This window comes from Marmota monax, unplaced genomic scaffold, assembly GCF_021218885.2.
Source record: "Marmota monax isolate L192 unplaced genomic scaffold, Marmota_monax_Labrador192_F-V1.1 WCK01_AAM20220418_F8-fsc00236, whole genome shotgun sequence".
NCBI lineage: Eukaryota > Metazoa > Chordata > Mammalia > Rodentia > Sciuridae > Marmota > Marmota monax.
Window position 1 is genome coordinate 1,504,963 of NW_026693806.1, and position 13,530 is coordinate 1,518,492.

Genomic DNA, 13,530 nt, shown 5'->3' on the forward strand with positions numbered 1-13,530 from the left:
AAAACTTGGGCAAAAAAAACATTATAGGTTCCCATTAATAGGGAGTTTGCTATGTAACTGGCCATTCATATAATAGAGTGTACTAAAACCAACAAAAAGAATGAGGTGGGCATAAACATGCATATAATCTGTATTTATCCAAAACAGTATTGAGAAAATATATGAGAGCTCACATAACTTACTAAAATATAAATAGTGCTTATACACAAGTAGGGATATTATGAAACTTCCCTCCTCTTTTCTGTTTTTTGAATTTTTTATACAGTAAGAATGTATTGCTTATAGATTCAGGAAAACAATGAACATTTTCATTTTTCAAAACAAAAGCAAGTCACTCCTCATTCCTTCTTTTTTCTTGTGATTGCTTTTGCTTCTTGAAGGGTTATTTATTTCCATCCATACAAGTCCTTCCATTCCGATACAGTCCTCAGGGTCCTTCTTCTGTCTCTGAGAGCCCTGGCATGTGGTTGTCCCAGGCTAGTGGCTTGGCTTTGCTCTTGTCCCAGCTTCTCTCCTCCTAAGGAGGACTTAGCCACACCCACAACTAATAATTTCTGATTCTGCATATAGAGGGAGGTTTTCACTCCTTTGCTTAATTTTTGAATCTCAAAGTTGTTGCCATGTATCAAGAGGTCTGAGAACTATAAGTAAGAAGTCAGGGCTCGTTCAAAGGCAGCTTGGAAATTTCCTTTGGCTCCCATATTGGTTAATTCTGTTCATATTAATGTCCTCTGGACACCCTTCTCCGCTAAGTCACAGCTTTCTGAAATTCAATCAACCTGCTCCTGAAGCTCTGCTGAGTCTGGTGGGGGGGGCTCCTGAGGGGGGCCCCCTGGCTCTAACAGCATTTCATGCTGAAAGCAGGGGCTCCACTTGCAAGAGATGTGGGTGTAGGCTTCTTAGGGAGGGTACCCCTTCCACAGAAGGGGCGACCTGGTGTGTTGCACATGCACAAAACATCTAGATGAGTAATGAGATACCCAAATGGCTGGAAGTGCAACAGATTTCTTCGTTAACCATATTTCTGGCTCTTGTTTATGTTTCTGGTTTGATTTTTCCGTTTATATATTTTAAAGTCAAGTCTTAAAGATAGGTTCCTGAAGATAACTTGCTGTTTTATTGTTTACCTCTGGTTGTTAATTTAGTGACTGAGGGAAAAATGGGGCCATTATGGAGCCCAAAGCCTCTGCCTAACACATATGTAATAACTCTCATGCCCAGAATGGATCTGCCTTGCAGGGGAATGCTCGGCTGTTACTCCTTTAGTTCAAATATAGAGTAGTCACCAGGGAAGCTTGGAGACCCAGGTGCTAGTTTTATCATTGCCGCTGCTATGAGGTTTTATTTATTACTTGGCATGGAGTCTGCATATTTGTTTGGACATTAAATGGCAATAGAATATAAATATTACCTTCCTAATATCTGCATTTCTTTTTATTCCCAGTCAGAATGACATCATGTCACACAACCATTAAAAAAAGGAAATTAAAACCCCAGAAATATGTTAAAGCACCACAGTGAGTCGCTAAGCTATAAAAATGGGAACTCTGCAAGTTCGAGTTGGAAGGGGACCCGGGGCACTTTTTCCTGGTGTTTGGGAACTTAGCTCTCCAGCTTCTTATTTCCATTGTTTCCAAGAATAAGTATTCAAGAAGTTGAGCAGGACAGGAGGGAGGAGTGATTTCCTTACAGGGAAGCTCTGAACAGACAAAATCAATTTTCATAACTGAGAATATATCTGTGTTGACTATAGGATTTTAATTTGCAAATAAATCCCCCCCGAAAGAGTTTTCTTTACTTGATGTGTTTGCAAAGTGAATTTTCTTTAAAAACCAAAAAGGACTCATGAAAATTGGGTCAGAATTTACTCATTACTAGATGTTTTAAATTGAATTTGGTAATCTCATGATTGGCATTAGGCATTAAATCTAGTTGTGTTATCTAAATTTTCTTTGCGTATAGCATTTCATGCTGCATGAACATTTGGACATTGTAGAAATAGTTTTGTATAACCAGTGCTTTTCTGGTATGGCCAGCACCTGGGGTAAAGCCTATGAGAAAGGCATAACAGAGATTGGTTCGGAGTGGAAAGTTACTGGGTTCCTTTAGGGAATTCTGAGATGAGGAGCTTTGGAAGGCACCTAAAGTCAGTTATAAGCAGTCCCAATGCAGTCAGATGAAATGGTTTGATTTTTTTTTAACCAGTTAATTAACTTTTTTTTTCCCCAAAAGAAATATCTTTGATGCAGTTGGATGCCAACCCTGGGAGTGTAGCACATACATCCTAGCACTGTCCCTATCCCAGTATAGCATAGAGCTGTAGGCCAGCGAACCCTCCTCAATCTTGGCTGAAGCATCTGTCCCTGCAAGCTTGCTCTCCTGTTGAGGAGCATCTGATCTTGCTTATAATATGTTTGCAGAGAAGTGTCAGGCTTGCACACATATGTTGAGAACAGCTCTCTCAGACCCTACCAAGCTAATTCAGTAAATATCTACGAGTGAATAAGTTTGAAGGGGTCAGTGGAATACATTTTGAATTCAATTGTCTGTGGTTCCCAGACAGCTTGATCATAGTTTAAATTCATGTTCCCTTAAAATCTCATGTAAGCCTAGTGAAGCTTTGTTAGAAGAACAAGTGGAGATTATAGCTGAGGAAGACAAGATGGTGGACTTTTGGGTGGACTTTCGAGCAGGACAGGAAGCCTGGCTGGGCATCTGCTCTGGGCTTCAACTCTGCAGTGGAAGTATTTCAGCCATGCTTTGGGGTTGAATTAGGCCACTTTTAAGGGCTTTTTATACTGGGTTTGAACCTAGGGTTGCTTTACGGCTGAATTAAAGGCTTATGATGTTGGGACACATAACAGCTAGTTCCCACAAATGCACAGTAGTAGGTACTACAGGTGATTATTGAATAAATGGATAATCCAGCATCTTTGGGAGTTTTAAATGCATGCCTTGGTGCCATTGTATTCTGAGGATTTAAATATCAAGTCTTTTCTATTTAGTATAAAGAATTGTTGAGAACCTCTGAGCCTGCCTTCTTCTGTTCGTCTCAAACTGCTTCAGGATGATACCGTCTCCAGAGCTGGTGGACGAGGTGTTTGGAAGTACCAGCCTCACAAGCTGTTTTGACCATTCCACTGCTTTTGAAGTTTACAATTTCATCTGTTTTTTTTTAACCTAAGATGTTCATGCTTCTTTATTTGTGGTTAATTACACTTAATTAGGTTCTTTCTTTCTCTACCAGATTCTTGGAATTGTCCAAAGTTTGAAGGGAAAAAAATTGATTAATCCCCTTTCTACAGGGTCCCCGGAGCCCTGTGCTTGAGTACAATGAGGTCACTTTGTTGAAGAATTAACTTTATATTACATTCTTGCAGAGTAGATGTATGTCCCTAAGGTATGACTAGCCCACTGATGAAATAAATATACCATTCTTTATGATTCCTCCCCATTACCCTCTGCTGAGTTTCAGAGAGTTTATGAATAGTCACATATTTATACAACTGGCCAAGAGTATACTACTTATTTTTCTTATGGTCTGTAATAACCTATGCAAGGTTATTAAAGGGTATACAGACCCCTTTTAAGACACAGTTTCTTATGTCATTACTTTATACAAGCAGGTCAAATTCCATCTCAGCAACAATCTCTTGCTTTTAACCTTTTTTTTCTGATTATAAAACTAATATATGTTCATTGTGCAAAACAGAAAATGCACAGCACAGAGAGGAGGAGGGAAAGCACTTTGAGACAGGAGACTTAGAAACTACTTAAAAACAACTAATGTTCAGCGGTTTCCACACTGTCACTGTGGAATGTTCATTAACAAAGTAACCGAAACATGCATATATCCCTGAAATTTATTTTTTAACCTAGCAATACTTATATGGCAGTAAATAATATTTTCACCCATGATGCTGAGGACTGTATATAATATTCCATTCCATTCTGTTGCATTATATTCTATTACATCATATTCTACTCCATCATGTTCTGTTCTGCCTCATATTCTATTCCATTCCCCTTCCAAGATATTTAATCATTTTCAGGGGGAGAGTAGTGTGTGTGTGTGTGTGTGTGTGTGTGTGTGTGTGTGTTCTTAATGAGTGACAACCTTTATTAGCTGGCCCCTCCCACTCAGCAATTGGTTTAATTATTTTCTCTAGTCAATGCAATCACAGAAATCTTCAGGTTCCTTTGAATTGAGAACACTGTGCTTTGTCTCGAGTATCTTTAGTGTTAGTGTTGTCTGCAGCATGGGACAATCCCATTGTCACATTCAATATCGGAATTGAATGCAGTTCAACATACTTAAAAATATGAGCAGAAAGCAAATCATAAAGGCATGAGAAATAAATTAGAAGCCTTTGTCTCACTATTTAAAATATCTTCTCTTTTCTAGCATGCTTCCATAAAGTAGATGCTTATTTTTCTTTGAATAATGAGTTTAATATGTCTAATTCAATTACTCTTTGTGCCAGCAGAATGGCCTCTCCTCAACTATTCAGCTATTAGTTCCATATGATATTTGAATTGATTCCTTTAATTGCTGATACTAAGTGCCAGTCATTCTGCTGTGAGGTGGACTTATAGGCAGAAAATCCCATCCTTCCCCCAATAGATCAGCCTTTCAATTAACAACCACGAGCTTCTAGACACAATTGAAATTCATTTTGAAAACGATAGAAGGGGTGGGTCAGCCATTCAAATTTTATTGGTGGCTTAAGGTGAAAAAATAAAGCCAAGATTTGGAATTCTTAAGATGCTAAATTATGTTTTTCTGTATACTAAAATTATACGTTTCATTGTCTAAAGCTATTATTTATGATAAAACATTTGGGTTGGCAATTAGCATTATGGGTGGAGGATGGATATGATAAATAACTTAAACCTTGGTGCTCATTCCTGTCTCTTGTGCATTTTTTGATTAAATACTAAGATTTTTACGAGTAACAGCTTCCCCGCATAACAAGTTCTGTGGCTTTTTCTCTACAAGTCTAATTTGAAAAAAAGGATTCTTCTCAAGGGTTTAGAAAGTAATTCATAAAATAGGAGGAATAATAAATATTGTGCCTTAATCCTATACTAGTAGAGAGAGGTTTGCTACACCTGGGTGTAATTTTAGGTAATTTCCACAAGAGACAGGTTGAAAGTTTACTGTTTGGAGAGGGAGGAGGGTTGGCTGAATCTCATACTTGCAAAAATGATTACATTATCCTAAATGAAAATGCAACTCTATTAACTACTTCAATAAGCATTGCATCTGGGAAAAAATCTTTTTAATAAAAAGTTATTTGAAGTTCACTACAACTTAAAATATACAAGTGAGGAAAAAGTACTTACTCTGATTTACGTGTCTTTTGGAGGTGTAATTATTGGCTTTTTACTCACCTATGTAAAACAATGTACTTTTGTAAATGGATTTCTGGCCACTTTATGCAGCCTTTTTTTTTTCTTCTTTTTTTTCTTACATAAAAAGTAAGCACTGTCAATCAAGGAATTTTAAGGTTTATTTCCTCTTTAGAAATGATTGATAGCCTTTTAGATTTACAAGTTGACAAGTTAAAGGGTTCTATTGGTATAATTATGTACTAAATTCACAGTCTTTCAATTTAAATGTCCTTTTAAAACCACAAGATTATCATACCTGTATTTTGAAAAGTGGGCCAGTCAGTTTGGGTTGGTATACAAATTGCTTCCATTAGCCTTGGGACCTATTTGAATTTAATACAGTTTTTTTTTTCTTTTTTTTAAGTTGTAGTAGTAGGAATCTTACTCTTAAAATTTAGGTTAATGGAAATGCATTTTAAGTAAAGCATATGGTTAACTTGTTTTTTAATGTATAGCTAAATGTCAGAACTATAAAGACAGTCCTTTATTCAGTAAGGAAGAAAATATACAGTTGAATACTTTGGTTCACTGAAAAAAAAAAAGAAATTTTTAAAAACCTACCCACTCATTACTAAGAGGGTACCAGGAGTAGAAATAAGAGACAGAACTGCCATCTTTTTATCTTTTTTATTTTCTCAGATGAGATAGGTCACAGGTAGTCCCCAATGCAGTGAGAAATTTGGAAGACAATAGGCCAGATTCACTTTGTATTGTGTTTAATTCAGGAGACTGTAGTCAATAGGGGCACAAAGGGGCCTGTTGTCTACAAATCTTATTACAGTTTGCTCTTCTTTTAATCTAAGAATTGTTCTTGGAATCTCAGCTACTCTTAAGTTAATTCCAATACTGGCAAATGGCCTGTCATTTTGGTTGTGAAGGTTAGGAAGCAAGAGCATGTTCCTTCCATATCTCTCCCTTCGCAGACCCTATCAAGGGTCTTAGAAGACCCACTACTCTCCTATACCCTTGTGTACCCACCCACCCCCTAGTGCACAGAAGGGGCTGAGATAATGTACCAACTGAGGTCTGTAAGAGATTGTGCGGCCAGGCTGATGCTTTTCATTCTGCTGTTTACAATGTGTAGTAACCCCAGACAGGTCATTGACCTGAGCTTCTGAACTGAACCAATCCTAAAACCTCACCTCAAATACCACCTACTTTCTCTTTATGATAATGGAAGGAATATAGAATTTGGCCAGATCAGGGTTCAAGACCTGCAGAAGTGTTCTTTTGGGAAAGACACTCCACAGAGGTAGATGGTGGAAATTGCTCCACAAAGATCATCCATCTGATTGTTATATGATTTAATTCAAGAGTATCAATTAAGTTTTTTACTTTCCTGTTATTTCCACACCATCTGTGTTGCAAATCATGCTCTGTTTTATTTCCTGAAAATGTTCTAATGGTGTGACTTTTTCTCTGCAGCACTCAATGAACCCACCATTGATTACGGCTTCCAGAGGTTACAGAAGGTCATTCCAAGGCACCCTGGTGACCCTGAGCGCTTGCCAAAGGTCAGGAAACCTCCTCTTTGGGTTATGGGTTCTGAAAAGTTGGATTCCAGTGAGTGACATAAACAAACAAACAAACAAAAACTCTGTCAAGGATTAAAATTAGTTCATAGATTATTTGCTCATGTTTTTGTGCTTTGTGGATTTGGTGCTAACAGGAAAACAATGATAAATGTAGCACTATGTGCATTGCACTGATATGCTTGTTTTAATATATATTATGTCCTTTCATCCTCTCAAGAACCCTCTGAGGTTGGTACTATTACCTCTCACTCCTATTTTAAGGAAGACAGTTTACCCAAGATCCTGCAGCATTTAAATTGCTAAACTATGATTCACACCTACAAGCCTGGTTCCAGACTTTGTGCTGAAGAAATGCTCTATCACCTTATTTCTCAAAAGAAACCAACACCAAATTTTTACCATGAGGATCTGTGTTCTTCCTAGTGAGGGTAAAAGAGCTCCAAAGAAAAAATGTTGGGAGATCTTAAAGCTGGACAAACAAAACAGCCCCCTGTGGCATTTTGCCTACTTGGGAAATAAAGCACAAAGATGTGAGAAATTCAGCAAAAGTTCAAGACAGAGTAGTAGATGTCATACCATGATACGTTGCTATTGTCAATGCAGAAAAAAATGAATTGGCCTCTATTGACAATTGTGTTCCTGTTGCAAAAGTTGGGGGTATTCCTGTTTCTGTACCTGAGAAGTTGGGCCTTATGTGGGAGGGATTTACAAATACAACTGTTCAGAACTGAAAAGAATGGGTACATTTCATGAAAATGTAAAGTTCTGCAAGGACTCAGAGGAGACAACAGTTAAGTGCTAAAGAAATGGAAAATTAGTGGGGCTGCCCCTCACTGTGTACTGATGGCACAGTGAAGTCCCATTTGTGACACAGGTGAAAAAGATCAAACTGGATGGAGGAGTGGAGAAGCCCTTTGCTTGCTACCATCACTCTAGAAATGTGGCACTTCTTGGTCAATGTATCCTCATTAAACTCTTGGAACAAGGATGCTGGCTCTTTAGTTCAGTAAAGCTCCTAAATCCTCATTGCCTATCCTACCCATATGCCGGCTGCACTTGAAGGCAAAACCACCTGTCAGAACAGGTCCTGACCAGCATTCACCTGCCCCTCAAATCCTGGTGCAGACATGGTAGGGCAGGGTGAGCAGAGGCATACCTGGCCAAAGCTGGAAGGATGGAGACTGGCAGAGGGGTCTTGTCTTCGACCTCCACCTCATGGGGAGAAGAACTCAGCTTTCAGGCTCAGCCTTCAGCTTTCTGGCAAAGGTTACCAAGGTGAACTTTACCAAAGTGCTATTCACTTGGGTAAAAACTTTTTGAAAGGGCTTCTCCCAGGGAAGGAATCATATGATGTGTCCACATGTTCACGTCTTTGTCTATGAAAGTGGCTCTCCCTTCCCTCTCCACCTGAATTAACTAGTCTGCTCGTAATAGCGAATGGCAGCCTCCTACCACAGCATAGATGTTCCATGGAGAGGTTTATCTTCAGGTGCCTGTAGATTCTGGCAAGAATGTGGCTCCCAGGCATTTCCTGAGGTGGTAATGTAGGACAATAACATACATGATCTGTCTACCCAATGGTCAGTGCCTTGGCTGTTGTAGTGGCTGAACAGGGACAAAGGCACAATGTCAGTTTCTTTCCATTGTTTTTATTTGGGAAACACCCTCACTCCATGGTTAGCATTTGCTCTGGGTCCTCTGGAAGAGCTGAGGGCATAAACATCAGGGTCATGTTGGACAAGGTGGAACTCAGACCTTAGCCACTTGCTTTCTAGGCACCCAGGGTTAAATTTTTTACCTTTCTTTGCCTTCATTTCCTCACCTGTCAAATGGGGATGGTGCTATCTCCTGCCTTGTCAGATTATTTTAAGCACTTACTTAGCACTCAACAGAAAATAGCTAGGATTATTTGCCAGTCAAGTAGAACTCTTGCTTCTGAGAGCTCTTCTACCCAATCTCTGCAGAGCAGGAGCTTAAATTCTTTGAGCAGTTGATTATTTTGTGATTTATCTTCTGTGCCTCAGTTTCTTCCTCTAAACATGGTAATCATAATCATGCGAACTTCATAGGATCTCATAAGGATAAAAAGAGGCAATCCCACACATGCTATCAATTAGAGTATTGGCCCTATAGTTGCCACTCTAAAAATATGTATTGAAAAAAAATATGTATTGAAAGGAGACAAATCTGGTTTAATGGTTGAGTTCTAAAGAAGTCAGATAGATTTTTTTTTTAAATAGATTGGTAAGGAAAGAGGAGATACAGGAATATGGGGTTGAGTTTTGTGTACTTACTTTTGAAAACATTTTTATAGTTGCACATCATGTTCAGAAATGTTGGACAAATAGCATAGGCACGTGACACTTCGTCCCTGGTGGCCTGATGGTGAAGTGCTCAGCCCTTTTTTCCTGGGTTTGGGAAGAGTAATCAAGGACACAATGGATTTGTGTGTTAAGGAAACACTCCGCAGCTTGCATCTAGCCGCTTGACCATGCAAGGACTGTGGCCAGAGCCTACCCCAGGAAGCTCTCAGTGTGACTCAGAGCAGAGAAGCTGTCTTCTTGGCTCCAAATGTAAAGGTGGAGCAAGAGTTCAAGGGCAGGGTCAGGAAGTGGCGGATGGAGCCAGCACAAGGTATTCCTGTGGACTTGGGAGATTTATACTCCCACTGTCCATTGTTAGGGGGACAAAAATGGGCCCCGCCTTTCTCAGAATCCTGGTCAGTGTTTGTCAAACAGGAGTGTTTCAGTGAGCCATGGACCACACACCTTAAAAAACAAACTCCACTTTATTAAACCCATGTGTTTGTGAATAGACAAAGCTAGATTCATACAACCACCCACATATTCTGTCAAATGAAACTGCGCCAAAGACCAAGCAGACAGCTCTCTATAATAATATGCCTTTGTATACAGGCTTGTGCTTTTTCAAAGAACTTGGGCATGCTTTGTTTTATTGGAGCCCCTCTTCTGAGAAAAAAATAGAAGAGCAGACATCATCCCCATTTACCAAATGAGGAAACAGGAGCATGCCGAGACCTTTTCTGTAAATTATTTTGTCTTCGAAAGTCACCATCAGTGATAGTTGCTGTACACACATATTTAAAATACTATAATTATGCTTACCCTAGATGGTTTTTTTTTTGGGTTTCCTTTTTCATGTGCACATGAAGAAGGGCGGGTTAAGGTTTTCAAATCATGGCATTCTGTTTTGTTTCACCCAGACTTGCCTTCTTCTCTGGTTCCTGGCATGTGACTTTGGGGTCATGTTTGACTTTTCTTACAATGTAGAGGTGAGGGGGATGGGGATATTAGTCCATCAGAAACTGTGCGATGCTGACGGCTGCAGTGATGCAATTCAGAAATGTTGAGCAAGGAGCTGTGGGTTTTGAAGGCCAGAGGTATCTCCGTTCAGTTGGCCAGCCATCCTCATAAGTGGTCTCTGAGCCTGAGCTCACAGGCAATGAGAGTGAACCTTGAGATTACCCAGCATTCCATGTGTTAGCTGGGAATCCTGGGTTTGTTTACTTCATGCTTATTTTGAGCCTAGCATTGCTTTATCAAGGCTTTTGCAGAGCATAGAGGCCAAGAGAGTGGGCTCTTGAGCCAGACAGCTGCAGATTTTGGAAAGCAAATGCGTGCAACTCCCAAGCCTCAGTTTCTCCTCTGTAAAGCTGCCCCATAGCATTGTTTTTAGGAGCCAATGAGAAAACGTATGCAAAGAGCCCAAGGACCCGGTCTGACTCTTAGTTTGTCCTCTCTCTGGCTTTGACAATGTAATAGCAAGTCTCCAGACCTCTTGGCTGCTCTGATCTCCTCTGTGGAATTGCCCACCACACTGAATTCCCATTTTTGCTTCAGATTCCATAATCTAAATAATTACGCCTGGAGGTGATTAGCTTCCCTCACCTCTTCCTCCCCAGCCCTACCTCCCATTCTATTTAGAGTCTCAGCAGTTTCTGTCATCCCTCCATGGAGAGGGACTGGCATGGGAACCTACCCAGGCCAAAGATATTTTCTCCAAAAACTGGTTCCTCTTTCAGAGAAAATAAAGCAGTTTGAACAAAGTAACAAAGGCTGTATTTGTGTATTTTGCTTTATGGAGCTGAAAATATCCGGTAAATTGATCCAGTGGGAGTAATAAATACACATTACTTTATCTTGTTCTTCATGTCCTATACCCCTGAGCCTTGATAGAACAACACCACTTAATAGACTTAAAAAAGAGTAATTACACTCATTGGTTGTGTGATTTTTCAGCCCTTCCAGCCCTGCCTGACCTTCTAATTTAGCTCACCGTGTCTAACTAATGCATTTATATTCATCTTTTATGAAGCATATATGGTACAGAATTGACTGGAGAGTCTTTCTCAAGCTGTCCTCCCAGGTCCCCAATCTGGTTAGTAGTAAGGAGACTGGGAGCTATCCATCTCTATACGTCCCCATGCAGAGATAACACGGATATGGGACTCGAAGCATCTTTTATCCTTTATGAAACATAATAAAAAGTATTTATTACAGTTTTACTTTAAAGCTTTTATACATTCTAGCATTATTTACAGCTAAATATGCAGGCAAAAGATGCGAGTGTTTTAAAAATGATTACTGTTAATGTTTCTGCTTGTCAGAAGTGCTTAAATTTTCCTGCACTTTGTCTAAAACTTGGTACTGTTGCCTTTTAAGAACAACACATTTAAAAGATCTTGCAAGTCAGATTTGCAAACACTGCTGACAGTTTGTGATGAATGATATTGCAAAATTTGCAAGATGTTTGTCATTTCGCACAGCCGACATATTAAGGAACAGGATTAAGAAACTCGAAACCCCTATGGAAAACAACCATCCCAAACAAACCCCAGCCAAACCTTGATCCCAGAGAGCACACCAGAATCTCTCACCCGGGTTTTCTCTCCCAACTTCCCTCTCAGTTAGTGGAACCCAATTGTTCTCAGTGCATTTTCTCTCACCATATGGTCTCCTCATTACCATACACTAAGAGTCCATATGGGAAACTTGTGAAATGAACTGTATTCATTTTAACTGCCAGATGAGCAGCCTTTTGCTTTGCAAGCCTTGCTTAAGTCATCTGCTGTCTTCATGTTGTTATGGCAACACGGCACCAATAAAAAATTCTAATCTACTGTAAGTGATCACAGTATTTTAAGTGCTTGCCTGTAACTGCCCTCAAAGGGGCAGAGGCAGGAGGGCTTCTATTTACCCAAGGAGCTAAGGGTTGTTGCTCATTCCAGCAGGTGTCAGAGAAGAAGCTAGCGAGATGGGGGTGGCCGGGGATTGGATGTGGATTGTCAGGGAGGAAGATTGCAGAGGGACAGATTGCAGGAAGGATGGATTGTAGGCCCGTTGGGTGGGTCAGAAAGCACACTGAATGTCAAACACCATAGTCGCTCTGGCAGACCCGCCACTCTGCAGGTGACACGGAGCCCGCCATGAATAAAACTCAAGGTTGGGGACCCCCGAGGCAGCGAGTGCTCATAGTAGCCTCTCCTTCACTGACATTCGCAAACCTCAGTCGCCATGAAGCTGCTGTACATGGGAATTAGTCATTTCAAACACCAGGCTAATTAAGAGTCCCTTAAAGTAATGGAAGAAGGCAGCAACATCCTTAACTATAAATCATTTTCACCTCCGCGGGCCACATGATATGTTGCCTCTCTGTCGCTCTATCTGTATTGAAAGTGAATGTTTATAGTCTCAGTTCATCAGTTCACATTAGCCTCATGCTGAATATTTAAACACAGAACAATTTGAACACACCATGAAGGAAGACAGTGACTGCACTTTCATTTGGAACAGCAAGGGCTCATCTAATAATAATTTAGTAAATCAGCCATTTAGTGGCTCAGTTGTGCGCTGCATCGTGCCAAATATTATTCAGTTCAACTGTACACTTGCAAAATTGAAATTCAGACTCCACTCACAGGCACTGTTTTTGCTCCGAGGAGAGACGGGACCCAAAATCACCTTCCCTAAAGAGCGTTCCGGTGTAGCGATTTATCATAAATACAGAGCTGGGGCAAAATAAAACCAGAGTCGGCTGTATACAATGTATTCTAATTATGTTTTTATTGTTTTAGTCTTTATGCAAAGACGATCAGTAATTCAAAATCTGCAGTTGCATAAGTGAAAATACAAATAAGAAATCTCTGCCTAACCACATTGCCCCCTAGCAGAAAAAGGGGGTGACTAAGGGTTTCAAGAAGGGATAAAGAAAAACCCTGCATCCTCGTTTTCCACACGGTGACATGTCTTCTCTCTGTCTCTTCTCTTCTCTTTCTCTCTCTCTCTCTCTCTCTCTCTCTCTCTCTCTCTCTCTCTCCCTCCCTCCCCCACCCTCTCTCTCTTTCATCATCTGTATTTATTTATTTACCTTTTAAATTTAAGGAACCACTATCAATAATACATCCAGAAATGAGAGTGACCCTGTTCAAAAACACAGAAACAAATGCAAATGTTATGGTATATTCAGCTCTTGGAAAATATGCACTCGAGTTCGATTCCAGGAAACATTCTGTGTTTTTGTCAAAAACACAAAGTATGGAATGCGGTCCATTTCCCCCTCCCTCTTCTACAGCTGCCAGAAA

General features: G+C 40.0%; 1 protein-coding gene across 8 annotated transcripts in view; it reads left to right on the forward strand.

The window, feature by feature from the left end:
- Nucleotides 1-13,530, forward strand: part of Ebf1 (EBF transcription factor 1) — a 379,326-nt gene that overhangs the window by 338,418 nt on the left and 27,378 nt on the right. For all 8 annotated transcript variants that reach the window (XM_046462212.2, XM_046462213.2, XM_046462214.2 and 5 more), the window contains exon 11: nucleotides 6,820-6,908. In XM_046462212.2, coding sequence (XP_046318168.1) covers nucleotides 6,820-6,908 — 89 coding nt within the window. The remainder of the gene's footprint in view (nucleotides 1-6,819; nucleotides 6,909-13,530) is intronic.